The following is a 27,535-nucleotide window of genomic DNA, read 5'->3' as shown; positions in this document are numbered from 1 at the left end:
GAGGGTGTGCATGCGTGGGGAAGGGGCAGAGAAAGGGAGACAGAGGATCTAAAGTGGGCTCCTCCCTGACAGCAGAGAGCCCAATGTGGAGCTCGACCCATGAAATCCACAAGATCATGACCTGACCTGAAGTCAAATGCTTCACCAACTGAGCCACCCAGGTACCCCAAGTATATGTATCTTTTAAAGTGACTATATTTTAGCATAGAAATTCTTTTTTACAGTACTATATACTAAGTAATATTTTGTTGTTATTAAATCACTATTCATTTTTAAGTTTATCATTCCAACAAAACCTAGGGTATGGGTACAGTGAAGTAAAACATTTTAATTCGATGGCAATAGAGAGTTTTTAAAAACTGAGCTTTGATCTAGAAAAGATGATAGAGGGTATAGAGGCAATATATTTAGTTTTATTTGCCTTATCTGGTTATGGGTCTCCGTTTGGATAATACAACTTTTATTGACTCAATATGTTATATAAATTAATGCAGTAAATTATAAATTTACTCTCCCTAGGTTTAGAGACCTTTAGCCAGTTAATTTATCAAGATTCTTATGGGACTGTAAGTATGATTATTATATGTTACTAAATTGTTGGCTATCCCTTTTACTATAAGAAAAATGTAAAGTTTTTAGCTGTTTATTGCTTCTTGAACGTTTTTCTCTCTAAATTTTTATCTTCTCTGGTAAACGTAAATTTTACTTTCTTTGTTCTAAATTAATCTTTTATCTAATACTTGCATAGATGCAGTCTTCACTGAGTTCAAGTCAAGAGAGTATTCTAAAAATAAATCACAATTTTGTTTTGTAGTTCACCGTCAATGAATCCAACATTATTGATTCTCCAAGGTTTCCACATAGAGGAATTTTAATTGATACAGCCAGACACTTTCTGTCAGTTAAGACTATTCTTAAAACTCTGGTAGGTGATTATTATTATGATTATTTTTTCTGCTTTCTGTTCCAAAGATGTGTACTTTTATGGTGTTACTTAACATGGGTTATTTACAGGGGCACCTGGGTGGCTCAGTCAGTTAAGCACCGGACTTCAGCTCAGGTCATGATCTCACGGGTTTGTGGGTTCAAGCCCCACATCAGGCTCTGAGCTATCAGCACAGAGCCTGGAGCCTGTTTCAGATTCTGTGTCTCCATCTCTCTCTGCCCCTCCCCTGCTCACACTCTGTCTCTCAAAAATAAATAAATGTAAAAAATTAAAAAAAAAAAACAACAACATGGCTTATTTACACTCTTGGATAGGTTGGAAAAGGGGAATTGTCTGTCATATACTGAAGCACTGAGGTTTCTTCTTTCCATCTCTTGGAAAGTATATTTCTTCAGCTGAAAAAAGTTAGTGTCCCTTAATGATGGGACCTGCACTTACTTTAAAGTAAGTCATAGAAAGTTGGCTAGAAGCTGCCAGGGAAATGGACTTCAGATGGGGGGAGTTGGGGATGAGGTTGATGGTAACTATTTTCTCCTCTCTACTTTTTATTGTTTCATCTCCACTATCATCAGTGTGTAGGGGTAGGGAGGTTTGTCCCCATGTGTTTCTATATCTTCACTTGATCGCTTTGGAATACACCATATTATTAAAAAGAGATTTTTACATTTATATTACTGAATTTTATTCTCCAAAAGACATTATTGTCACTCTTATGAAAGAAATAAATGCTTAGTGTAAAAAATTTGAACATAGATATACATAAAATAGGTGGTAACCCCATCATTCCATTTACCAAAGGTTGACATAAGTTTCTGTGTCCCATTTATCTGATCTTGCCCTTAAAAATGCATATTTAACACCCATGACATGACTTTTGAAAAAACTTAAATGGAATTGCACTTTTGCTACCTTAAAAAACATGTTATGGACATCTTTGTATGAAAGAATAGGTAAGGTCTGTACTGTTGTTTAAACAGTTGAACATTCTGTTTTATATATCATGATGTGAATGTAACTGTTCTCATGCTGATGATCATCTAGGGTAACTTATGACCAACAGTACTATAGAATAAGCACTCTTAAATTTGCACACTTGTCAGGACTTTCCTCTAAGATCAGGAACAAGACAAGGATGCCCACTCTCACCACTTGTATTCAGCATAGGACCAGAAGTCCCAGCTGCAGCACTTGGACAAGAAGTAAAAGGCATCCACATCAGTAAGGAAGAAGTAAAACTGTCACAATTTGCATAAGACATCCTACTCTATACACAAAACCCTAAAGACTCCACCAGAAACCAATAAGTTCAGTTAAGTTTTAGTATAGAAAGTTAATGTACAGAAATCTATTGCATTTCTGTACACTAATAATTAAACAACAGAAAGAGAAAAAAACAATCCTCTTACAATAGCATCAGAGTTAAAATACCTGAAATAAACTTAACCAAGGAGGTGAAAGACTTGTATTCTGAAAACTATAAAATGTTGATGAAGGAAACTGAAGCCAACACAAACAAATGGAAAGATACTTCAGTCTCATGGATTCTAAGAATTAATACAGTTAAAATGTCCATACTGTCCAAAGCAATTTACAGACTCATTTCAATCCCTATCAAAATACCCAAAGCATTTTTCTCAGAACTACAACAAATAATCCTATAATTTGTGTGGAACCACAAAAGACCCTGAAAAGCCAAAACAATCTTGAAAAAAGAATCTGAGAATATCAAAATCCCAGATTTTAAGATAGAATACAAAGCTGCCGTGATCACAAAAGTATAGTAATGGCACAAAAACAGACACACAAATCCAAGGACCAGAAGAGAGAGCCCAGAAATAGGTCAGTTAATCTACAGCAAAGAAGGCAGAAGGCAGGAATGTACAATGGGGAAGAGACAGTCTTCCAACAGTGCTGGGACAGCTGTACAGCTACATGCAAAAAATGGAATCGGATCACTGTCTTACACCATACACAAAAAATAAACTCAGGATCTAGTTCTTTTTGTGGCTGATATTCCGTTGCGTGTGTGTGTGTGTGTGTGTGTGTGAATGAATGTGTGTGTACATACACATTCACACACACACACACCACATTTTCTTTGTCCACTCGTCTTTCAGTGGACACTTGGGTACTTTCACAGCTTGGCTATTGTAAATAAATGCTACAGCAAACATAGGAGCACATACATATGTTCAAATTGATGTTTTTGTTTTCTTTGGTGAAATAACCACTCATGGAACTACTAGATCGTACGGTAATTCTATTTTTAATTTTTCAAGGAACCTCCATACTCCACAGTGACTGCACCAATTTACATTACCAGTAACAGTGAACAAGGGTTTCTTTTTCTTCACATTCTCCATATCGAGCACTTGTTATTTCTTGTCTTTTTTTAGCCATTCTTACAAGTGTAGGGATATAACTCATTATGGTTTTGATGTGCATTTCTCTGATGATGAGTGATGCTGAGCACATTTTCATGTATCTGTCTGCCATCTGTATATCTTCTTTTGAAAAATATCTCTTCAGGTTCTCTCCTTATTTTTAATGGTATCATACTGAGGTTTTTTGGTCTTGTATAAGTTTTTATGTACTTGGATATTAAAATGTCCTGGGTATATTATTTGCAAATATCTTCTACCATTCAGTAGGTTGCCTTTTTATTTTGTGGACAGTTTCCTTCACTGTGCAAAAGGGTTTTTTTTGTTTTGTTTTTGTTGCCCTTGCCCAAGGAGACCTATCCAGTAAAATGTTTTTAAGGCAGGTCACAAAGAGATTACTGCCTAAGTTTTCTTCTAACAGTTTTATGGTTTCAGGTCTCCCATTTAGATTTTTAATCTATTTTGCTTCCATTTGTATGGTGTGTTTTTCCAGCTCTTCATTTTCAGTCTGTATGTTTTTTTTAGGTGTAAAGTGAGTCTCTTGTAGACAGCATATAAGTGGGTCGTTTTGTTTTGTTTCCATTTAGTCATCCTGTGTCTTTTGATTAGAGCATGTAGTCATTTTACATTTAAAGTAATTATAGATAGGTATGTAGGTATTGCCACTTTGTTCATTCTTTTATGGTTGTTTTTTCCTTCTCTGTTCCTTTATTTGCCCTCTTTGTGGTTTGAATGCCTTTCTTTGGTGTTTTGGTTGGATTCTTTTCTATTTTTTATGTGTCGATTACAGGTTTTTGATTTGTGGTTACCATTAGGTTCATAAATAGGCTCATAAATAATAAGTGTACAGCAGTCTGTTAAGTTGGTGGTTGCTTATGTTCAAACATTCTAAAAGCACTAAATTTTAATCCCCCCTCTGTATTTTATGTATATGATGTCTTATGTAACTTCTTTTCTGTGTGTATATCCTTTCACTGATTTTTGCAGATAGGATTTTACATCTGTTATATTTAAACCTCCATACTGGCTTTATAAGTGACTAATCCACTTTTATTATATATTTGCTTTTGCCTCAGAATTTTTTTCTTTTCATAATTATCTTCTATTTATGGCCTTAACTTCCACTTAAAGTATTCCCTTTAACATTTCTTTTAAGGCCACTTTAATGGTAGTGAGCTCCTTTAACTTTTATTTGCCTGAGAAACTCCTTTTCTGAATCTTTACTCCCCCAGATTAACTAAGTTTTCAGGTATTATTTATTCAGATAACTTTTCTACTCCCTTCTCTCTCTCTCCTCCTGGGATTCCTCTAATGCAAATGTTACTACACCTAATGTCATCTCTGGGTCCCCTTAAGCTATTCTCATTTTATAATTTTTTTCTTTTTGCTGATTTTCTTGGTTGCTTTCCATTACTGTCTTGTAGATTTCTGATCTACTCTTTTGCACCCTCTAACCTGTTTTTTCTAGTGTTTTTTAATTTTAGTTACTAAATTCTTTATCTTTTCTTACATTAATATTTTCTCTTTGTTGACATTCTAAGTTTATCCACTCTCTTCTCAAGTCTGAGTACCTTTATAACTGTTAACTTTGTTTATTTAAATTCCAGGAGGCTAAGTATAGTGTAACATTAGTTTCAGGTATGACCATTACTTCCGATTCTGTATCACGTATATTGCTTTTCTTTGTTTCACTGAACTCTTGGTGTGATTTTTCATCCTTTCCGTTTGGGACGTTCCTCTCTTCTCATTTTTTCTCTGTTTCTATGGAGGTCTGATGTGTCTCTTGGTCTTGAAAGTAGTGACCTTGTGTAGAAGGGGTCTTTTGGTGCCCTGTAGCACTGTATTCCTGGTCACTAGAATCAGGTGTTCAGGGAAGGCGCTTGTGTAGGTTGCATGTGCCTTATGTTGTGGTAGAGCTGTTTGCCTTTAGCCCATTTGACTGTCATGACCCACGTGGCTGCTCTGAGTACAGCGCGCAGGCAGGGTTTGGTCCCTGCACTGTTGAAGGGCCTGAGTCCACTGTGGGCTGGGGGTTGGGGGGCAGCAGTCAAGACGCGTCTGGAATTGGCCAGTTTGCTGCAGTTGTGGGAGCACCTCCTGGCAGGAGTTTCTCTTGAGAAGCCAGCTACAAGACTCAGCAGCTGGGTCTGCAGGCATGTTGGTATGTGGGGTTCTCCTCCTCTCCGTGGGGCAGGAGTCACTTTGAGGCAGGGCATGTGGTGATAGCAAGACAGTGTTCAGCTGCATAGGCTTGGGGAGAAGAGACATGAATGTCTGCCACCACTTTCATTCTTAAGAGAAGTCTCCTCAAGGTCCCTGCCCTTCCAGTGTGTGTTCTGAGATTAGCAAATAAATCTCCTTTAGGATACCCCAGGCATTTTTCAAACCGTCGCTTCTGGGCTCGTGTGGGTGGTTTTTATCATGTTTGGGGCAGAGATTTCGTTTCCTGTTGCCCTCTGGCTCTTGGAGGTAGGCGCATTGATTTTTAAAGTCCCACTGGTTTTCAAAGCCAGATGTTAAGGAGACTCGACTTCCCAGTCCAAGTCCCCAATATCTGGGGTGCCTGGTGTGGGCTCTCAGGTCTCCGGGCATCTGATGTCTCACCTGATTGTGGTGAGTCTCACCAGGGGTTTGGTTCCCAACCATATCTCCATCCGTCTGTTGCAGCGCGGCCTTCGCTCTGAGTAACCATGGAAGGTCTGTTCTGCCAGTCTTCAGTGTTCGTTGTCCACATGTAACTATTATGTTGGTGTGTCAGTGGGACAAGGTGTACTTGGGATCTTCCTACTGTACCTTCTACCTGACCTCCACGTTTTTATCTGATTTCTATATCTTATCTGTATCTGGGGCTGGCAAACTAGAGCCCAAGGGCCAGATCCAGTTTGATTCTGTTTCTGCTAGTGAAGTTTTCCCGGAGTACAGCCACATTGCTTGTTTACAGTTGATCTTGCTCTACAACTGCAGGATCAGCTGTGACAGAAGCATGTGGCTCACAGAACCAAGGTCCTCACTGTCTGGCCTTTCATGAAAAAAGGCTGCAAGCCCCTGGCCTTTATTGAGGCACTCCCTCCTCTAATGGTAAAAATCTTGCCATTTTCCGCTAAAAAGCTTTTACTTTTTGGCATAATTGCCTTGTAGTTAAGCTATTTCCCATATGCATTAGCAAATCCTTTCAGTCCTAATGGAGAAGAGAGGCTTTAAGTTTTAATTATCTGGTAGGGCAAACAAATCTCACCCTTTTACTATTCTTTATCTTTTTCAAATAGTCTGTTTATATTTTACATAAAGAATATTATTTACTCCTCCAGAACACCCATAAAATTGATAACAACTTTTCCAAAAACTTCTGAGAATTTTACGTTTTTACCAAGTTTCTTTCATTTCTAATGAAGGGATAGCACTCAAATGTCAGAATTGTGATTAGGTCTGTAAATACTTTTTCTGTGGAATACTTAAATACTCCATTTTTCCCCCTGCTCTGTTCCCCAAAATGAACATTTTTCCATTCTAAGCCAATGCCTAAATATGTTGGAATTCGTAAGATGACTACCTTTTCCTAGAACAAAATTAGAGCTACCTGTTTAGAATAAATACAAATGCCGAATAGGCTTTTAAAAAGTAACATGCCATATAAGATAATTTACACTTCTTTCTCATTCTTTGCTGAAGAAGAAATTTATTAAAAAAATTTTTTTTGTGTTTGTTTTTGAAGGAGAGAGACAGAATGTGACCGATGGAGGGGCAGAGAGAGAGGGAGACACAGAATCCAAAACGGGCTCCAGGTTCTGAGCTGTCAGCACAGAGCCTGATGCAGGGCTTGAACTCATGAACCATGAGATCATGACCTGAGCCAAAGTTGACCGCTTAACCGACTGAGGCACCCAGGCGCCCTGAAATTTATTTTTAAAAATTTATTTTTTGGGGGGATGCCTGGGTGGCTTAGTCGGTTAAGCGTCCGACTTTCTCTTAGGTCATGATCTCATGGTTTGTGGGTTCAGACCCCGCGTCGGGCTCTGTGCTGACTGCCAGCTTGGAGCCTGGAGCCTGTTTCAGTCTGTGACTCTCTCTCTCTCTGACCCTCCCCTGCTCACGCTTTCTCTCTCTCTCCTAGAAATAAAACATTAAAAAAAATTTATTTATTTTTGAGATAAAGCATGTGGGAGGAGCAGGGAGAGAGAATCCCAAGCAGGCTCTACGCTGTCAGTGCAGAGCCCAATGCGAGACTTTAACTCACGAATCGTGAGATCATGACCTGAGCTGAAATGAAGAATTGGATGCCTAACCAACTGAGCCACCAGGCACCCCTGAAAAATAATTTTTTTTTTATGTTTTTGAGAGATAGTGAGCAAGGGGAAGGGCAGACAGAAAGGGAGACAGAGAATCTGAAGCAGGCTCTGTGCTGACCGCAGAGAGCCCAATTTAGGGCTCAAGCTCCCAAACTGTGAGATCATGACCTGAGCTGAAGTTGGACACTTAAATGACTGAGCCACCCAGGAGTTCCTAAAAGGAAGCAGACACATTGGAGACAAGCTTGAATGTAGATAATTGGATTGTGTATGTATTATATCCGTGGTACATAACTTTTTCACATGTTTGCTTGCAGGATGCCATGGCTTTTAATAAATTTAATGTTCTCCACTGGCATGTAGTTGACGACCAGTCTTTCCCTTACCAGAGCGTCACTTTTCCTGAGTTAAGCAACAAAGTGAGTAATTCATATTATTGTAGTCTGTCTTCAAAAATGTTTGTATGGTTTCATTAGAACTTTTTAGCTTAAATGTTTCTTCTTATGGATGGAATTAAAGTATAAAACTTACATATTTATGATTTTCAAACTTCTTTAATAGGCTCTGGCTTAGTGATTTAGGTCTATAAAACTTTTTATAATGGCTAAGTTATAAATCTAAGTAATGTATAGTAGTTATGTAAATAACATTTGAAAATTTTAAAAGAATATAGGAGATCTGAAGCGTTCATAATAAAAGGTTAAGTATTTTTATCACATAATGTGGAATTGTTATTGAATACTATAAATACTTTTTGTTCTCTGAAAAGTACGTAGATTTTTTAGAGATGAGAGCTTCTTAGAAAATAATGGCTGTCTGTGTTCAAATTAATTGTGTTAAAAACCAGTGGAGGTGGGAGTGAGCCTGTGTCATCTCGTTTAATCCCCCTGTAATACAGAGAGAGTAACTGACATCCCTGTTCAAAGTTGCAGTTAGGACGGGGAAAAAACAGGACTCTAAACGTCCTCTATCCTCAGTTCCCATGCTCTCTCCAGCGTTATGATGTAGTATAGGTTGAAACGTTAGTGGCACCCCTCTGTTTTTGTTTGCTTTTGCTTTATTTTTTATTACAGAAAATTTCACACGTGTACAGAAGTAGAAGAATGATTTCTATGTCCTTGTCACCCAGCTTCAGTAACCAGAACTTGGCCAATCTTGTATCACTTACCCTCACCCTCCCTTCCTACCATATTTTGAAGAAAATCCCAGACACCATATCACATTTGTAAAAAGGTCTTTTAAGGAAAAAAAAAAAACCCCCTCAAACCCATAATATATTATTGCAGCTGAAAAGTTAACAATAATCCAACTAGCCAATCATTGTATTTCCCCAAGTATTTTACCTTTTTTTAATGAACAAAATCTTGTTTGCAATGGCATGCAAATGAGTTTCATACACTGTGGTCAGTTAGTATGTCCATTAATTATCTTTGGTCTATAGGTATCTACCGCACCCACCTATTTTTTTTGTAATCTGTTATTTTTGTTAAACTAAATCATTTGTCTAGTTCCCAAAGTCTGGGGTTTGCTGATCTTGTTCTCATACCGTCAATTAATGTTTTTCTGTCCTATTTTTACTATGAGTAGTTAGAACTGATCTTGATTAGATATAAATTTGATTGGGGGGGTGAGACAGGACTTTTTAGAGTTGAGCATTTATATTTATAAATTTAGACATAGCTTATAATTTATATGTAATTTATTACTTGCAAAATATGCTTTACACTAATACCTTCAATCGACTTTTAGTTATAACCCATATTGATTTTTCAAGTGACCTACAGAAGGATTGAGGGTAATCTTAAAGAAAAAAAAAAATCAAATCACTTATCAGAATATATGTCTGGTAGAATTTTTAAAACTGATAGTAATTAAAATGACTTTGAAAGGCAACAGCTCAGTTTTGTAATAGTGTGTGAACTTTTATTCTAAAACTGACCAGGGGAGTGTAACCAGAGTTTTCACAAGTTTGACTTTGGAGTCAGACATTTATTTGTACTTTGTTGTATGTTCCCTGAGCATGAGGGTAGATGTCCCTGAACCAAGGGGAACTAGAAGAGATAGTTCTATTAGTAAATCTGTAATTAACCCACAGTGTGCCGAGAGCTGACAAGATATGGTAATAAAATAATTTAAATGAGTCCACCAGGGTTGCCTGGCTGGCTCAGTCCATAGAACATGCAGCTCTTGATCTTGAGGTAGTGAGTTCAAGCTCCATGTTGGACATAGAGCTTACTTGCAAATGAATGAATGAATGTGGGGGTTAAAGAAAAATAACAAATAAATGAGTCCTCCACCACCACATTGGACTATTTAGTACACTGTTATACTAGAAAAAAATACCTGTCTGCTAGCACTATGCAAACTGAACCCTTAACAGTATCCTGGACAAATTATTTCATACATTTTAATAAATATGGCTTTACAGGGCAGCTATTCTCTGTCTCATGTATATACACCGAATGATGTCCATACAGTGATTGAATATGCCCGATTACGAGGGATTCGAGTCATACCAGAATTTGACAGCCCTGGACATACACAGTCTTGGGGAAAAGGTAAGGAGTGTCATTTTTAAGTTGCAAAGACTGAGTATCTGAAGTCCTGCATCTCTTAATGTTTGTTCATTTTTTTTGAGCCAGAGCTGGGGGTGGTGGGCAGAGAGAGTAAGAGAATCCCAAGCAGGCTCTATGCTTTCAGCAGAGCCTGACTTGTGGCTCAGACTCAGAAACCATGAGACCATGACCTGAGCTGAAATCAGGAGTTGGATGCTTAACTGACTGAGCCACCTAGGTACCCCTGTTCATTTTGTCCTTAATACCTTGTGGTTTACACAAGGGTGGCATTACTGACCAATGGAATTCAGTTAAGTATTGTGTGTCTATGGTGGGCAAGTCACTGCCCAAAGTGTGAAAAAAAAAAAATGCTAAAGGAAAAATTAGAGGTAAAACATGTTGAGTTTAAGAAAGTTTCCTGGTTGAGATAACACTTAAAATGTTTTTGAGAGATCAAAGAATATATTCATGTTTCTGACAGAGGGAACAACATGAGGAAAGGCATTAGTTGGAATGTAATGCAGCCAAGAGTAGGAAGCACTATAGGGTGGTTAAGAACTGAGTCTGGAGTGACTCTACCTGGGTTTGAGTCCTGCTTCTGCCTTTTATAAACTGAGTGACTGACCTTGAGCAAGTTGTAGAATGTCTTATCCGCAGTTTCCCCATCTCTAAAATGTAATAACTATAATTTTTTGACGGTTAAATATGTAACAGCGCCTAGCATTTACAATTGTTCAGTATTATTAGGGTATATGGAGAATATTGAGAAGTCAGTCTGCTGAAGTACAATGTGGAGGGCCTTGGGTGAGGAATGTGGGCTCCCTCAGGACTCATGGAAACTAGTGAAAGAAAAGTCATCACATGATGGGAACCACATTTCAGCAAAACCTATATGAGGAAGTGGTCGACTGGAAGGGGAAGGAGATGAAGTCCTAGACCAGAATGGTGACAATGGAGATGGAAAATAATGTACAGAACTGAGAGACATTCTGGATATATTCCCCCTGGAGCTTGGCAACTGATCAACCCCGAGAAAAGAAGGAAAAGTTAAAGAGGAGGAAGATGGTAAATGCTTACCAGAATACATACTCAGTAGCAGCTACTGAAGGAGCTTACAGAATCGAGAATCTGGCTTTTGTTAGACGGTGTTTGACATGCAGCTGGGATATCTAATTGTGTTGAGTGGGGAATTTGAAATATGGATTGAAACTCAGGAAAAGGGCTTGGGTGAGTGAAGATTTGGGAGTTACAAATAAACGAGATACCTGAAATGGACAAAATAGGGTGAGGAAAGGGAAACAGAAGTACAGGGGATAGGATTCAAGAAACAGTTGCTCATAAGGGTATCTTTTTTTGTATAAATTCTCTTACAGCTTCAACAAAATAGAGTAGTATAATCACATGCAAAGCCATGTCTTTGTGATTAAAACACTTCTTCTTCCAGGTCAGAAAGACCTCCTCACTCCATGTTACAATGAACGTAAGCAGTCTGGGACCTTTGGACCTATAAACCCTATTCTGAATTCAACTTACAGCTTCCTGTTTCAGTTTTTCAAAGAAGTTAATATGGTGTTTCCAGATGACTTCATTCACTTGGGAGGAGATGAAGTGGAATTTAAATGTTGGTAAGACAATTCTTTAAAAGCCTTACTTTTTAAACCATTGCATTTGAAGTAGATATTAGAGGTCTCCCTGTGAAAAGGGAATATTTGGGAATCTCTGCTTGCTAGGTTTCACGTTAGCAACATAACTTGAGAGTAAAAGCTTTTAGGAAGGAGAATCAAGATGTGAAAGATAGTGGAGACTAAAAGGAGACTACAGTGAACAAGAACATTTAGTGAAAGGGCAGTGACTAAGTGTGGCAGGTTTTTTCAAATAAAATCCTCTTTGTGGGGGTGCCTGGGTGGCTCAGTCCATTGATATCTGGCTCCTAGTTTTGGCTTATCTCATGATTCATGGGATTGAGCCCTGTGTTGGGTTCTGAGCTGACAGCATGGAGCCTGCTTAGGATTCTCTTTCCCTCTCTCTGCCTCCCCGCGCCCCCCCACCCCCGGGCCGTCAAAATAAACAAAACATTTTTTAAAAAATCCTCTTTGTAAATGGCCTTAGTTGGAGGAAAGAGGTAGGGAAAGCTATTTTCACAAGTAACTAGCTTCTGGAAAAAATTATTTTAATGGAAAACTTGGATAACTCATAATATAGCTTTTAGGTTTATTTTCTGTCTACAGACTTTCATAATTTTAAATCTGCAAAGGTGAAGTTAGAGATCTGTGCTACTTTAAATACATTGGGTTTACCAGACTTTTAATGTAGTTTTAATCATTGTTTTTGTTGAAGGGAGTCGAATCCAGAAATCCAGGATTTCATGAAGCAGAAGGGCTTTGGCAAAGACTTTAGAATACTAGAATCTTTCTATCTTCAAAAGTAAGTTACTTCTAAGCCTTTCCCTATTTTTATTTCACCTGTGATTTTTGTAAAAGTTTTAAGCTAGTTAGTATTGCCTTTCTATTTTCTCTTCACCCCTTGTCAAAGTGTAGATACTGTATATACCTTGTTGGACAAAGTGAAAAATCAAGAAAGAAGCAATATCCACTGCTTTCTTTAAATCAACGATCTGATGACTAAGGCTTTTACATTATTTCAACGTCAGTCATCTGTTCAAAGAATTCAGTTTCAAAGCCCTGGTTTGCCCACGAAATCTAATCCCTTTGGTCAACTGTAGGAGGGTTCTTTTACTTTTTATCTGCGATGTGAGGTATGATAGCAGAGCCACATGTATGGCTGTTTATATTTAAAGTGAAGAAAATTTAAACGGGCAGACAGTAAACATTTTAGGCTTCATGGGCCCTATGGTTGCACAGTATTCTTGTTTTAAAACAGTATTTACAAGTGTAAAAACCATTCTTAGCTTAGGAGCCATTCAAAAACAGCCTGTGGGCTGTAGTTTGCCAACTCTTATATTAAACAAGCCCAGATTCCTGCAGAATGCCTGGCATTGTCTAAAGACCAGCAAATATTTGTAAATGGTCAGCAATTTTATAGTTTAAGACACTCACGAAGTGACCAGAGATGACAATTTGTACACTACCCTATGAGCCGCTATGTCTTCCCCACTTGGAGATGTACTTAGCACATTCATTCAGCAGATGACTTTTAAACCCCTCTGCTGTGTGATGTCCCGAGCCATGTGTTGGAAAGAAGGAACCACACTGGGTCGCCATCCACCTTGAGCAGGTTCTGCTATAAAGCCGAAAGGCACCTCTCAACATGGTAGTCCTTCATAGAAACCAGGCAGGCTTTAAATATATATCAGCTTGTGATCTGAAATAATTTTTCCTCCCAATGGTAGGCTTTTAGATATTGTTTCAACTATAAAGAAGCGATCCATAGTCTGGCAAGAGGTTTTTGATGATCACGTGAAGGTGAGAAGTATGAAGTCTGCATGTGATTCTGGTAATATGAGAGACTATTTTAACATCTTCGAAGGAAAATTACCTTACCTTTTAGTTTAAACTTTTATTAGGCAATAGCTGTAGACCAAGACTAGTGCCTCCTTTTCATCTCTCCACCATCATCCTCCCACCATTTCATTATTTGTCACAAACGGAAGTACAGGCAGTTTGGGGTTTTTTTGGTTTGTTTGTTTTTTACAAGGGCAGAATATGGGGTGCCTGAGTGGCACAGGTGGTTGATCATCCAAGTCTTGATTTTGGCCCAGGTCATGCTCTCATGATTCATTGAGACTGAGCCCCATGTTGGGTAAAGATGAAAAATGAAAACAAGGGTAGAACAAACAAAAACAGATGAATCTTTATTGCTATGAAGGTAGTTTTAAGTAATACTGTCAATATATACTTTCTATTTTCCTTTGGGTAACGGAGAATTTCAAATCCAGCTACTACCATTACCTTTCCAGAAGGCTTACACAGTTCCAAAGTAAGAATAATGGTAGTGTGGGACAAAGGGGAGTAAAGCCTTAGTGGGTTATACCTATAAAGGGTCATATATAGGCAGAAGTTAAATATCCAACCTTAAGGTTGATGAAACTTTTTTTTTGGTGAGAATCCTAAGCTAAGCTGGCTACGCACAGTCAGCACAGAGCCTGACTTGGGGCTCGAACTCACAAAGCCACAAGATAACCTGAGCCAAAACCAAGAGTTGGACCCTTAACCAACTGAGCCACCCAGGTGCCCCAAGGTTTTTGACACATCTAATTTTAAGGCCCTATAAGTAGGGCCATAAGAAGCTTAGAAAGTTATTTTAATTTCATCTGTAATTGTTGGCCCTAATCAATACATACTGCAACTTTAATAGCTTCTGCCAGGCACAGTTGTTCAAGTATGGAAAAATCAAGCATATCGTGAGGAACTACGTGGAGTCACAGCAGCTGGCTTCCCTGTGATCCTTTCTGCTCCTTGGTACTTAGATTGGATTAGTTATGGACAAGACTGGAGAAATTACTATAACGTAGACCCTCTTAATTTTGATGGTGAGTAAAGTACCTATCAATCATTACTTTGGTCAGTTCATCCAAATATTACCTACTCACTATCCTCACATTTATGTTTGATCCTGGATATTGTTTACTTGAAAAGGAAAAAAAGGGCCCCTAATACATTAAAAGTTGTGAAAGAAACCATATGCTTCTCTGAGTAAAAGAACTTCAAAAGTAGGTTTTTTTACGTTTGATCTCCGAGTGTTAAGGAAGGCTGTGCTCTAGTTTCCTGTATTTCAGGCTGTGCAGTCTTCAGGTCCTGAGATGTTAGGTATTCTTAGGGAAGGGGGTGGTAGGAGGAATAGAGGGGTGGAGATTTAGGCTCTCAGACCCCCTTCCTTATCCCATTTATAAAATTTCCTTCAAGAAAAAGGTAGTATTAAAAAAAGTTTTGAATCTGTATGTAGGTCTACTAGGAGCTGACAATAAAGTAACTTCAATTGGGTACTTAGTCTTTTTTTTTTTTTTTTTTTTACTACCACGGGGTAGATATTGAAGGCAGAAGTTGAGCAGTTGTCACTAGTATTCCAGCTTGCGTTCCCTGGCACACTATTCATAAGCAACCAAGGGAAAAATGGTTCTTGAACCCAAGTAAGTTTGCACAAAACCAAAATAAATGGTGTGCTAGTATTGAAGATACCAGTTTATAGACATATGCTAACAAGCACTGTGGGAATAAAGTTTCCTACCTCTTTGTGTGCCCAAGCCATGAACTGACCAGGGGACCAAAATGTTGCCCTATATAAACGTGGTGTGACAAACCAGTTAGTGCCTGTCAAAGCTTGGAGCTGCAACTCATTCAATGATTTCAATGCAGGTTCTCAAGAACAGAAAAAACTCGTCATTGGTGGAGAAGCTTGTCTGTGGGGAGAATATGTGGATGCAACTAACCTCACTCCAAGATTATGGTATGGAATTTAAAGTGCCTTATTTTTCCTTCTCTACCTAAGTAGGGAAGCATTAGACATCGCAGAGAACATAAATTTAAACTGCTTTGCTGGACATGTGGTTTAACTTCCAGGCCTCGGGCAAGTGCCATTGGTGAAAGACTCTGGAGTCCGGCAGACATCAGAGGTATAGAGAGTGCCTACAACAGACTGACAGTTCACCGCTGTAGGATGGTCAGGTACGGTGTTTTCAAAGTTAGGATGCTACCACAGCCAGGGTGATTTTGTTTTCTAGAATAGAACCTAACAAATAGTGATTTAATTAGGAAGTGGGAATTGATTTTTGTATGAAACAGAATTGTGCCCATAAGGAGAAAAGACTATTTGAACTTTTTTAAGGGGTGCCGGGGTGGCTCAGTTGGTTATGACCTGAGGTGAAGTCAGATGCTTAGTCTCATAATTTGTGAGTTCAAGCACCAAGCCAGCTTCAGGTCCTCCAGCTCCCTCAACTAATGTTGACACTCACTCAACATTAAAGAACTTGGGATGTGAGATGCTCTGTATCAATCTAACACCTCTCTAATTCACACTTTGTTCTGTAGACGGGGAATAGCTGCAGAACCGCTTTTTACTGGATATTGTAACCAGGAGTACAAAACATAAAAATGAGCCTAAACAAGGAAGAAAATAGGAGAGGACAAAGCCACAATCAATCAACTTGATTTTGAAATCATGGAAATTAAGATTTGGTATACCATTTTAAATAAAATACGTATCTTTTTAAAAATGGGACCTCTGTCTGACTGATTACATATATAATGAACATGTATATTAACATGTAGAAGACTCATTTTATGAAGTAGAATGGGCAGCTCCAGTACCAGTGTCAGTTGAAAAGCAATAAAAATTTTACTCTTACTGAAAAAGCAGTAGGTAGGGGCTCTGGAGTTTTCAAAGCACTTGGGTCAAGCCACTTCGCCGGCTGAGCAGTATAGTTTGGTCTTGAGGATTCATGGCTTGATAATTAGATAGTTCTAAGGCAAATGTAGCTGAGCCCGATGTTAGTGTTCGAAGCACAGTTGAATAACCCTAATCAATCAAAATAATTTAAGTTAGTAATTTAAGTTAGTTATCACATTTAAGCCTCCATTTTTATCAGTAAGGTGATAATGAGACTCACATGACTTACCATTGTAACCATTTTGTCAGGAAATACTGGACAGAAATAATGTGGAGAGCAGGTTAAGTGACTAGTGTAAGTATATATAAGATGTATTCCCCAGTGTCAGCATTTGGGAAGAGAAGTGTGGAGAATGGAAATGACCCCACCAACTTGTGGTAATCCCCTAGATTTCCATAACAGTTTAAATCCAGACACTTTAACAGGACAAACTTACACTGCATCCTCTAAATCGAAGTCCTGATTGTCTATACTTTCGTTCAGCATAAATATCCCCAGTATTCTTTTTAGTCACTAAGTACCTACCATAATTTCTGCTAGAGGAACAAATCCAATAATAATTTTATTTTCCTGACGAGTCTGGATTTCCTGAATGGTCCCTCTTCTTTGTGCCAGGTCTGCCAGGACAGGGCTGAGGTAATCTCTATTGACTGCAACCTCGAGATTCATCAGGGGCTCTAAAATTTGCTTATCAGCCTTCTTCAGAGCCTAAAGAAATTCAAGAATGTTAACCTCCCTTCTTTAATTGGAAATCAAATTTCTGTTAAAAAAGACTGATAAAAACTTACATATAAATTCTGCCCATCCTTGTAAGCTCAGAGCTCTTTTTATAAGCAATCAGGTACATGGCAAGGGATTGCTTAGTAAAGCTTAATTATACACAGCACCTATGAACACGTAGCCAGAGTGGAAAAAAATGGTTTCCCCCCTTTCAAAGATTTAATGCTTCATATTTGTTGAAACCATGTGTTTAGTTCCTGATGCCTATTACAGTCCGTAACGGGACTGATCCAGAAATGTACTACAAGCACATTCTTAACAAAAGGCAAGACGAAGAAGCACATAAGTAACATGGAAACTGAAGAAAAGCCAATAGAGCACATAGGGCAAGTAGTGGAAGAAAAGCGGAGAAGTAGCAATATAAAGAAAATGTTCTGGGGTCCCAGTCAGTCTCTGTCAGAGTATCACTACGTCAGACAAAATGGTAAATGGGTTTTGGACGGCATATGTAAGTACCGGTGGGTTTGATTTAAAAAGCTATCCTACCGGGCTGCCTGGCGGCTCAGGCAGCTAAGCACCTGGCTCTTGCTTTTGACTCAGGTCACTATCTCATGGTTGGTGGGGTCAGGGCTGTCTTGTCAGTGCAGAGCCTGCTTGGGATTCTCTCTCAAAAACAAACTTTAAAAAGCTATCGGACTGCTGCAGCCTGCCAGAATTCAACTGTTCTGTTAATGAAAGTTTCTTCTATAGTCTAAGCCTCTGATTATTAGGTGTGATGTAATAAACTGAGACTTAGCAATGGAAACTACGTAGGAGAGGGCTCTGGAATGTGTCCTCACCTTTACCTAGGTGCAGCTGACCGCTCTGTTCCCTGCTCCACCACCACTCAGTGATTCTCGTTCTTACTTAAGGCCGCGCAGGGGACATCAACACTGCCTCTATCATTAAGTAAGGGTTTGTCCCCCTCCGCTCCTGCCCCTTACCCACACAACCGTGAAAAATGGCCAGACTAGTAAAACCAAGAGTATATGCCCATTATCGAAATTTCAAAACATAGAGCACACCTCTCTCTTTGCAATTCTTATCAAGAGCTTTGTACCACTTCACATAATGCCTTTTGGAACGGAAGAAGAGGGGGAGAAGGTAAAAATGAAAACACTACAAGCAAGGAAAGAACTGAATGCTGTCACTCCTGTATCTGTCCTTAGTTCCATTCATGCACATCTCTGTAGCCTCCACAAAATCTTCATACTCCACACAGACTCTAGTCTCCACGTGCTAAAGCCTTGTACCCCTGCACTGGCCTGCTCTGCGACGGGGTCTAAATACCCCACAGCAATCCAAGATAAGCTCATCATTTCCTTTTGCAAACATTCTTGTGTGCTCTTCCTATTTCAGTTGAGGACAGCAAAATCTTCAGTTCACCTGGACATGCATCTCTGGCTTCCATTTTCCCAAGGAGCTTTAAGATTTCCATTCCCACTGCCAATATCCTAATTCAGCCCTAGTCCATTCCCTGTCCCAGAAGAGCTGTTGCCTACTTCTAGTTCCTCCTGTACTCCAGGGATTATAATGCCCTCCTCAAAAACTTTAAATTTTTCACCACTGTTCTCAAAACAAACCTCATACTCCTCAGGGTAGTTTTTAAAGGTTTCTCTACAGTCTGATCCCAGTTTTTCAACACTGTTTTTCACTACTACTCTGCCGCATCTGAGAGTACAGCTCAAGGGACTCTTCAGTCGCCACCTGTCTGGAATGCCTAACCATGTCCAACTACCAAAATTCACGACTCAGAAATTCCTTCCAATAATACTGATTCCCCACTTCTCCATTTTTATGGCTCCCAGTCTGCTCTAGTATTCTGGCTATTTGGCCCCATTTAATTACCTTACCAGATCATAAGCTCCTTTAGGGGAAGATAAACATCTATACCCCATTTATGTCCATCTCAGTGCACAGTGCACTGTAAGCTCTGCAAAGACTCAATAAATACAGGAGGCATCATTTACTTCTAATCAGCAGAGAAGGAGATTCCCCACTAGATGAAGCTTAATAAGGGCTGGAGTACTTCTGTTAGAAGTATTTCATTTAATGTATTAAAACTGAAGATTAAATGTAAGCCCCATGAAGTTAGTTTTTGTTCTCTAATACAATCTTAATAAACAGACTAACCAATTCACAAATACTTAGAGATTTTGTTTTTACAAGGCATATTAAGATTTTGAAGGACTGGCCAATATAATGGGGCTTGGGGTTAATTTAGAAACATTACATCATCACTTGTCTGCCTTTTGGCTAAGATCAAGTGTAGAACCATGACCTCATCTTTCAGGTTACTGTTACTTACCAAAACCAATTTCAGGAGAAACTTAAAAATTACTGGAAATGTTCTCAACATTTCAATCATGAATTCTTTATAAGTAATACTTCTAACTATATATGCACTTAGGCAAACTATTTAAAATTTTTTTTTTTACTATTTATTTTTGAGAGAGAGAGAGACAGAGCATGAGCAGGGGAGGGCAGACAGAGAGGGAGATACAGAATCTGAAGCAGGCTCCAGGCTCAGAGCTGTCAGCACAGAGCCTGATACAGGGCTCGAACCCACAAAGCATGAAATCATGACCTGATGGTGTTTGTGACTGAAGTCAAATGTTTAACCAACTGAGCCACCCAGGTGCCCCGGGAAACAATATTTAAATAATACTTTTTGAACGTATACATTTTTTTAAAATGAAAATTAAGTGAAATCATATGAAAGGGCCATTAAGTTTCACCTTCTTAAGTCAGGGACTTAGGGTATTCACATTAACTTTATAATTCTAGATGTGATTAAGACCATAGAAATCAAGTTTTAGACACAGTCCAAAATTTCATAAAATGGTTTCTAAAAGCAAGTGTTTTAATGCAAATCAGTCACCTACAAAACTGTAATATTCCCACGCTGACAGGAACGCATGGAATCAGCATTTAGCACACCAGGATCCTGGGAGTTAGTTCGGTTCTGAGAGGTTACTGAGGCAAGACACTCAGGGAAATAGTGGGAGGTAACCAGGCCAAGACTAGTTGGCTTGATGCTTTGATAAGGTTAGGTGCTTATCCTGAACCTGTTTATCAGTGAGTTTTACCCCTGATTTTTTTTTTCTTTTTAAGAGAGAGAGAGACAGAGTGCATAAGCAGGTGAAGTTCAGACAGAGAGAGAGAGAGAGAGAGAGAGAATCTTAAGCGGCAGGTTCCATGTTCAGTCACTAGCCCAAGGCGGGGCTTAATCTCATGACCCTGAGATCATGACCTGAGCTGAAATCAAGAGCAGGACCATCATCTGACTGAGCCGACCAGGTTCCCTGTAACTTCCCTGATTTCAATGATCCCTGATTAACGTACTCTTATTCAAGTAAACGTAAACACAAAATTGGAACTAATATTACATCTTCCATGTCCTTGATAGTCCATCTTGGGCCAAAATGTCCCCTAATTAAACTACGAAGCTCACCTCTAACAGCTGTAAGTCTGGGATAGGGAAACCAGAAATGCCAGTTAAGGAAACCTGCCTCTGCCAAAATCAGAGAACATTTCCTGGTAATCTGTATTAAGCAGTAATTTCCGAGGTCCTCTTTCAGATATAACCCTGGTGATTAAGAAAGCAAAGATTCTCCAAGGTAAAAACTCTTGTTGACTCTAAGGCACAGAAGGCAACAATACAGGCTTGAGGCACCGCAAAGCACAGGTGTCTGTGCAGCAAAGGGCCACTGCTGTCAGAAGAGTCACCCGTAAGACAGAAAGGAGAACAAAGGATAGTTCTCTACCTTTTGTACGCATCTTGAGACACAGGCAGAAATCATAGTTGTGGAGGTGCCAGGATGAATTGTCAGTGAATGTACAGTAACTGCCACATCTTGAATTGGGGATCCAAGCAGTGGTCCTAGGAAAGGGGAAAAACCTTTAGGTTAGAACTCGGAATGCACTGAGGAGTAAAGACAGGAGTAAATGAACTTCTCATTTCCAGTTCATGTAGGCAGCTTAGAAGCCATTACTCTTGGGGCGCCTGGGTGGCTCAGTCAGTTAAGCATCTGACTTTGGCTCAGCTCACGATCTCGCGGTTCATGGGTTCGAGCCCCGCGTCGGGCTTTGTACTCACAGCCAGCTCAGAGCCTGGAGCCTGTTTCAGATTCTGTGTCTCCCTCTCTCTCAGCCTCCCCTGCTCACACTGCCTCTCTTTCTCTCTCAGAAATATATAAAACATTTTTAAAAAATTAAAAAAAAAAAAAAAAAAGAAGCCATCACTCTCTCCTAGCAAGTAAAAACAAAACAGGCTGAAAAATAAGCAACCCCTCCCAGAGCCACAAGAGAGAAGACAAAGGACAAACCACTGCCCCCAAAACTGGAGAGACAGGTGGACACAGGAAGTCACAGCTTCCTGAAGCAGAGGCTCACTATCCCAGGAACCGGTGCCAGGGCAGGAAAACCTCAACTACAGATAAGTCTGGGAGTTAAAAATTTCAGGGGGACCCAGTGAGAAATCATAAGGGGGCCCCCACAATTTTGTGAGATTCACTTCCTAGAGCTCCAGCATGTTCTGACACTAAGTATCAGAGAAAAATCTCCTTAAGCTTCTGACAGAGAGGAAAAGAAACCATTCTCAAATACTCCAGAGCACACTACACTGTTCTTACAAAGGCCTGCTGTCAGGGGAAACTAGTTAACTAGAGCCTAACGAGCAGGGGCATTAGCAGGACCTGACAGACTTGGGTGAAATACCAAACTCCAGGCCACCCTAGCCATCCTGTCCAGCCTGAGGCTAGTGAAAAAAAACTAAAAACACACTTGTGTGGTTCCCAGTTCAGAGGTATGAACTCACTATAAGACTGAGTCCTAATCCCAAGGTTGGAGAATGCTTCCCCTTTCCCCCACACGTGACCTCCACATGACTAAAGACCATGTTTACAGCAGTTCCTTTCACCCAATACATCATGTTTGGCTATCAGGAAAAACTCACAAGGCATATTAAAAAAGCAAAAGTACAATATGAATAGAGAACAAGCATCAGAACCAGACACGGTAAGAATGTTGGAATGATCATATCACACGACTGATATACTATAAAGACTGATCAAGTACACCACATGCAAGAACAGACAGAAGTCCTAAGAAAGAACCAAAAAGAAATGCTTGAAATAAAAAATAAAGGGCTTACAAGTAGACTGGACACAGCTGAATAAAGTGTGTCTGAGTTAGAATTGTATTCACAGAAACCTCCAAAACTGAAGAGCAAAGTGAAGATGGGGCTGGGGGGGGGGGGGGGGGGGGGGNAAAAAAAAAAAAAAAAACAGCCCACAAGAGTATCCAAGGACCATGGGACAATGGAAAAGGGGGTAACATACACATAGTGGGAAGAATAGTGAGAAAACATTACCCAAGTTAGAAATAATGTGTAATATTAGGAGTTACTAAGTGGTTGACTGAGATACTAAGCTTACTCTTATTTGAGTACCTTACCTTGGAGGCACGCACTGTAAATTCCATTTTCAGTGGCCTCTTGGGAAGCCTTTGGAAGGTCTTCACTAACACTTCCAGCATACTCGATAACTGGGGTAACCGAAGCTGTTTCAGTTGGTTTTACTTCCAGTTCTACAGTCACAAGATGCCGTTTGTCTCCTAATGTTCTATCTAAGGTATCTGTAAACAAATTGAATATAGTACCGTAGAGATTTGTTCCAGAAAGGTATCAAGGTAACACAAGTAGCATAATGACAGTCAACAAGTTCAAAATCTCACAGAAGATACAGCGGGAGAAAATATTACAGTGGTACTAAATACAGTATAAAGATGTGGGAGTAAAAAGTCCTATCAAGAGAGCATGTGCTTCTGTGTTTATCAATGTGAAAAACCAGTTCTAAATCACTTGATAACTGTGCGGTGTTAAGATGTGCTATGGCAGATGACCCCACAAGGTTTGACATGCAGGTTACACATTTACATTTTTTGAAATCTTACACGAATGAAATTCGTTTAATTATAAAATTTTTACTTAACAGTAAAACAGAGTACAAAGGGTTATCTAATGAAAATTAAAAAGCTTATTTTAACACTACCAACCGACAAACTACTAAATTTCTTATTCTAGTAACGTTTTATGCATTTATGATTTTTTCTCAAAACACCAATGACTTTAAGATTGAAAACGGTATCTCTCATTTGCTAACAACCAACAGCTGTCACCAATCTCCACCTTTCCTGAAACAAAACTATGCTGTATTTATGTTAGTGACCAGGTAAAAAAGCAATGCATCACCTAAATTAAAACTAAGAATTACAGTCTACAATTCCTCTTTATAATTCTATGCATAAGCTAAAAATAAAGTAAGCATTTATGAAACCTAAAACTACTCAGAATAAACCATTACCAATAGTAACCTACAAGCCTTCTGAAGCAATCACTATCCTGATATAATCAGCCATTCCTATGATTTTTCCTTAATTATGTATTCTGCAACTTGCTTCTTTTTCTTCATATCTGTGGATTCTCTGGGCTAATGCATATTGATGTAATTCATTCTTTTTCACAGCTGTACAATATTCTATTGTATGAACACAGTATAATTTATAAACACTCTGTCCATAAGTATTCGGGCTGTTTTTTTCTATTTACAAGTTATTATTATTATATTATGCTATTATGAACATTCTTATATCCATCCCTCAGTGCACATGTATAAGAGTTTCTCTAGGGCATGTTACACGTAGGCACAGTGCTGAGTAGTAAGGTCTGCACACAGTCGACTTCACAAGGAAGCTGCCAAATTGTTTTCATAGTGCTTACATAATCTACACTCCCACCCGAAGTTTTTAGGAGTTTCCATTGCTCCACATCTCCATCAACACTTGGCACTGTCTGATTTAATTCCTGCCAATTTTGTTGGTGTAAAATAATTTCTCATACTTTTAACTTGCATGACCCTAATCATTACGGATATGAAGAATCTTTCAATATGTTCATCAGCCTTCTGGCTATCCTTTTTGTGGAATATCTCTACACGAAGGGCTTTTTCTACCCATGACCACCAGTGAAAAGCACATTTGTTTGATGAAGGCTCATCACTTGTTTGATATATTGAGTGGTATATTTGATATATTGAGGGCTTGGGTTTAAAACAAAACAGAACGAGATCCAAAAAGACACAAAAACACACACATAAAACCTATGCCGACTGACAGAAGACACTAGTGACTATGAACCTTGCTTTATGCAACTACACTGACAGATTTGGGAAAGAGATCCTGGAGGGAGGGAGGGAGGAAGGGAGGGGAAGAGAGAGAGAGAGAGAGAGAGAGAAACAAAAACAGCACATTCTAAAAGTTCTATTTTACCTGTGGCACAAACTGCATTTAGGATGGTCTCTCGGTATGCCACCTGGAGAGGCCCTAGATAGGTTTCCAATCCATACTCTCTCTTGATTCGGTCATGAATAATCTCAATATGTAACTCCCCCATACCACATAGGACAGTCTGGGTAAAAGAGGAAGAAAATAAAACCAAGATATAAAAAAAATTAGATTTATCACAAAATACTATATAAAAGCATTCAATCAATATCTGTTACTTTTCATTAATTACAAACTGAGTTTCTCTGCAATTTTTTTTGGTTTTTCCTCAAAACATTTTTGTTTTTTCTGAGTGGAATAATAAATTGATTAAAAGTAAATTTCTAAGGGCACCTGGGTGGCTCAGTCAGTTGAGTGTCTGACTTCTGCTCAGGTCATGATCTCATGGTTCGTGGGTTGGAGCCCTGTGTCGGGCTCTATGCTGACAGCTAGCCCAGAGCCTGGAGCCTGTCTTCAGATTCTGTGTCTCCCTCTCTCTCTGATCCTCCCCTGCTCTCTCTCTCTCTCTCTCTAAGAAATAAATAAAACATATAAAAAAAGTTTAATTAGGCAAGTAGCATCTAGCTAGGACTATATTCCCAACCATATAGCTTTGCTCTGGTCAACAGAACATGAGTGTAACAGATGTTGGCAACTTCTGGGTTATTATCTTTAAAGAAAGGATAAAACCCTTCTCTCAATGAAGATGTGGGCAACTGTCTTAAAACGTGGGTGATGGCAACATCTTGTTAATTGGGGGGTGAAGAGAATAACCTTTTCCCCAAACATTTCCACCCACATTGGTATTTCCCAATTGGTATTGGTATTTCCCTGGGTACCTTACAGTACTGTAACTAGTTAAATCCTTCACATTAGCTTGGACCTTTATTTGACGAAGAAATTAACTTTTATCTAATTTGATCTTTCATTGTTATTTAGGGCCCTTGTTAGAACAAGCCAAATTTTTATGAAAACCACCAATCAAGACATGCTTTAAAACAGTATTTTTCTACAACACTATTCCTTAAGGTCTTTGTGTATAAAAAAGCATACAGTGCAAGGAATCCATATTTGCTCAGTCTTATTCATATGCCATCTACGTAGTAAAGAATTAACTGTCTCTAAAAAGAGAGATGGCCCTTACTCTCACCTACTGGTAGGTTATCGCTAGGCCAGGATGCCGCCTGATGGAAGCGTCTTTACTGGTCTGGGGGCTTTTGTCCACCAGACTGTGTTAACAATGCGATTTATGATGAGGGCTTTGGAATAGCCCTACCTGTTCCAACCTGGAAAGTCAAGGTAGTAGCCTCAACTTAGAGGAGGTACTGGAAACCAGAGGTCAACCACATGAGCAGTATGTCAAGCCTTAATAAAAACTCGGGACAGGGCTTGGGTGAGCCTCCCTGACTGGCAAAACCCTTTACAAAAAGGGTTAATACATCCCTGAAGATGAAGGAAGGAAGGTATGCATTTAGAATTCTCCCAGATTTTGCCCTTTTTGTTTCTTCCTTTGGTTGGTTCTAGATTTATCCTTCCGCTGTAACAGAACTATACTTATAAGGAACACAAAAAAGGATTATTTTGTTCCAATTGCTGTACTTTCGTATAAAGTTAAAGAAATGAATTACTTGGAAAAAACAAGTTGTAGAATAATACTAAAAGAATGACTTTTTATATATCTGTATGAATCTATGGAAAAATACACTGTGGTTTATAACATAGCATAGCACAAGACACTTGGTAAAGCATGAAAGGCTATTCACATTTTCACAGTGGTTTACCCGTGTAAATAGGATGGAGAAAAGGGATACCTTAATTTTGTACTCTGAACACTTGTGTTATTTGCTATTTTTTAAAAAATATGTATTGGCATTTTTAATCAGCTTAATGATAACCCACAACCCTTGGACTAATTGTATTGGCATTTTTAAATGAAAGTTTTCCAAAGTTAAAAAAAAAATTTAAGTGCTTGTTGTTGTATTAAACTAAATTACTATCTCATTTAGCCGGCTTTTGGGAAATAAAATACTCTGTAGTTTTCTGATTAACTAAATCAGTTTATCCTTAAATTTATAATCTTTTAAGAGAACTTGTTCTAAAATCTCACATAAACTTTACCCTGACTTCCTAAAAAGACACAATGAACATGTGTTCTTCCACTGTAATGTATACACAAACTTCTTACCACCCCCTTGAGAGCTCTACTTCCTCCCAGTGTCAGCCTTTCAGCCATCACTTCTCCCCCACCTCATGCGTTAGTGGCAATAAAAGCACCTTTGCATCCTCCGCTTAGTACCCTGTGTCTACAAGCCTTAGTAACATAAGAAGCTCAAGGCTTTGTCTTGGGGTTGAATTTTATGTCAAAGTTTCACAAAAGGCTGTCTTCTGGAAAGTTGAAATGACAGTGTGGTTTATATGTGCTCACTTTGGCAGCCCATATACTACATTTAGCATGGCCCCTGGGTGAGGATGACCTGAAATCTGCAAAGTGTTCTGTATTTATAAAAAAAAAAAAAAGAATGGTTTATAGAAGCAAGGCATAATTAATTATACTGAGGAACTAAGGACATTTTATCTAGTTTGACAGTCAACATGATAACCAGAAATTCATATTATTAGAGAACCAAATGAAAAGGTTTTATCTTTCAGGGGCATAGACCAATCTGTTTCAGATACATGCATTTAAATACAAAAACACATACACACACAAATGCTATGATTGCAAGATTTCTGGAAGTGAAATTGTAATGAAACGTGAACCTGTCCAGAATCAGGATCGAGCTTCACTTTCAAACTGGGATCTTCACGTTGAAGGCATTTCAATGCATAATCCAAATCTAGGGGATAAACAGTAATGGTTATCTTTACATTTCATCCTTTAGATAATGTAACATATGTTCTAGTGGGGGAAAAAATGAGCAAGCAAGCAAACAAAGTATGAA

The 27,535-nt window shown here is 38.9% G+C and overlaps 2 protein-coding genes across 4 annotated transcripts in view; one reads left to right on the top strand and one right to left on the bottom strand.

The window, feature by feature from the left end:
• HEXB (hexosaminidase subunit beta) overlaps positions 1 to 16,340 on the top strand; it is a 33,369-nt gene extending 17,029 nt beyond the window's left edge. The window contains exons 5-15 of the mRNA XM_039242063.1: positions 520 to 566; positions 815 to 925; positions 7,931 to 8,032; positions 10,042 to 10,171; positions 11,613 to 11,793; positions 12,506 to 12,592; positions 13,518 to 13,590; positions 14,483 to 14,657; positions 15,481 to 15,571; positions 15,685 to 15,789; positions 16,153 to 16,340. Coding sequence (XP_039097994.1) covers positions 520 to 566; positions 815 to 925; positions 7,931 to 8,032; positions 10,042 to 10,171; positions 11,613 to 11,793; positions 12,506 to 12,592; positions 13,518 to 13,590; positions 14,483 to 14,657; positions 15,481 to 15,571; positions 15,685 to 15,789; positions 16,153 to 16,213 — 1,163 coding nt within the window. The 3' untranslated portion in view covers positions 16,214 to 16,340. The remainder of the gene's footprint in view (positions 1 to 519; positions 567 to 814; positions 926 to 7,930; positions 8,033 to 10,041; positions 10,172 to 11,612; positions 11,794 to 12,505; positions 12,593 to 13,517; positions 13,591 to 14,482; positions 14,658 to 15,480; positions 15,572 to 15,684; positions 15,790 to 16,152) is intronic.
• The window catches only part of GFM2 (GTP dependent ribosome recycling factor mitochondrial 2), a 64,316-nt gene continuing 46,146 nt past the window's right edge, over positions 9,366 to 27,535 (bottom strand). For 2 of the 3 annotated variants that reach the window (XM_039242070.1, XM_039242072.1), the window contains 7 exons: positions 27,354 to 27,430; positions 24,600 to 24,738; positions 22,728 to 22,907; positions 21,038 to 21,153; positions 17,037 to 17,219; positions 16,470 to 16,639; positions 9,366 to 9,413 (listed from right to left, as the gene is read on the bottom strand). In XM_039242070.1, coding sequence (XP_039098001.1) covers positions 16,502 to 16,639; positions 17,037 to 17,219; positions 21,038 to 21,153; positions 22,728 to 22,907; positions 24,600 to 24,738; positions 27,354 to 27,430 — 833 coding nt within the window. In that variant the 3' untranslated portion in view covers positions 9,366 to 9,413; positions 16,470 to 16,501. Of the gene's footprint in view, positions 9,414 to 13,881; positions 13,912 to 16,469; positions 16,640 to 17,036; positions 17,220 to 21,037; positions 21,154 to 22,727; positions 22,908 to 24,599; positions 24,739 to 27,353; positions 27,431 to 27,535 lie in introns of those variants that run through there. The other variant, XM_039242071.1, reaches the window with a different exon arrangement.

Source organism: Hyaena hyaena, unplaced genomic scaffold (assembly GCF_003009895.1).
Source record: "Hyaena hyaena isolate Hyena2069 unplaced genomic scaffold, ASM300989v1 scaffold_205, whole genome shotgun sequence".
NCBI classification, from domain to species: Eukaryota; Metazoa; Chordata; class Mammalia; order Carnivora; family Hyaenidae; genus Hyaena; species Hyaena hyaena.
The sequence above is the reverse complement of the archived record's forward strand: the minus strand, read 5'-3'. Positions and strand labels throughout refer to the sequence as shown.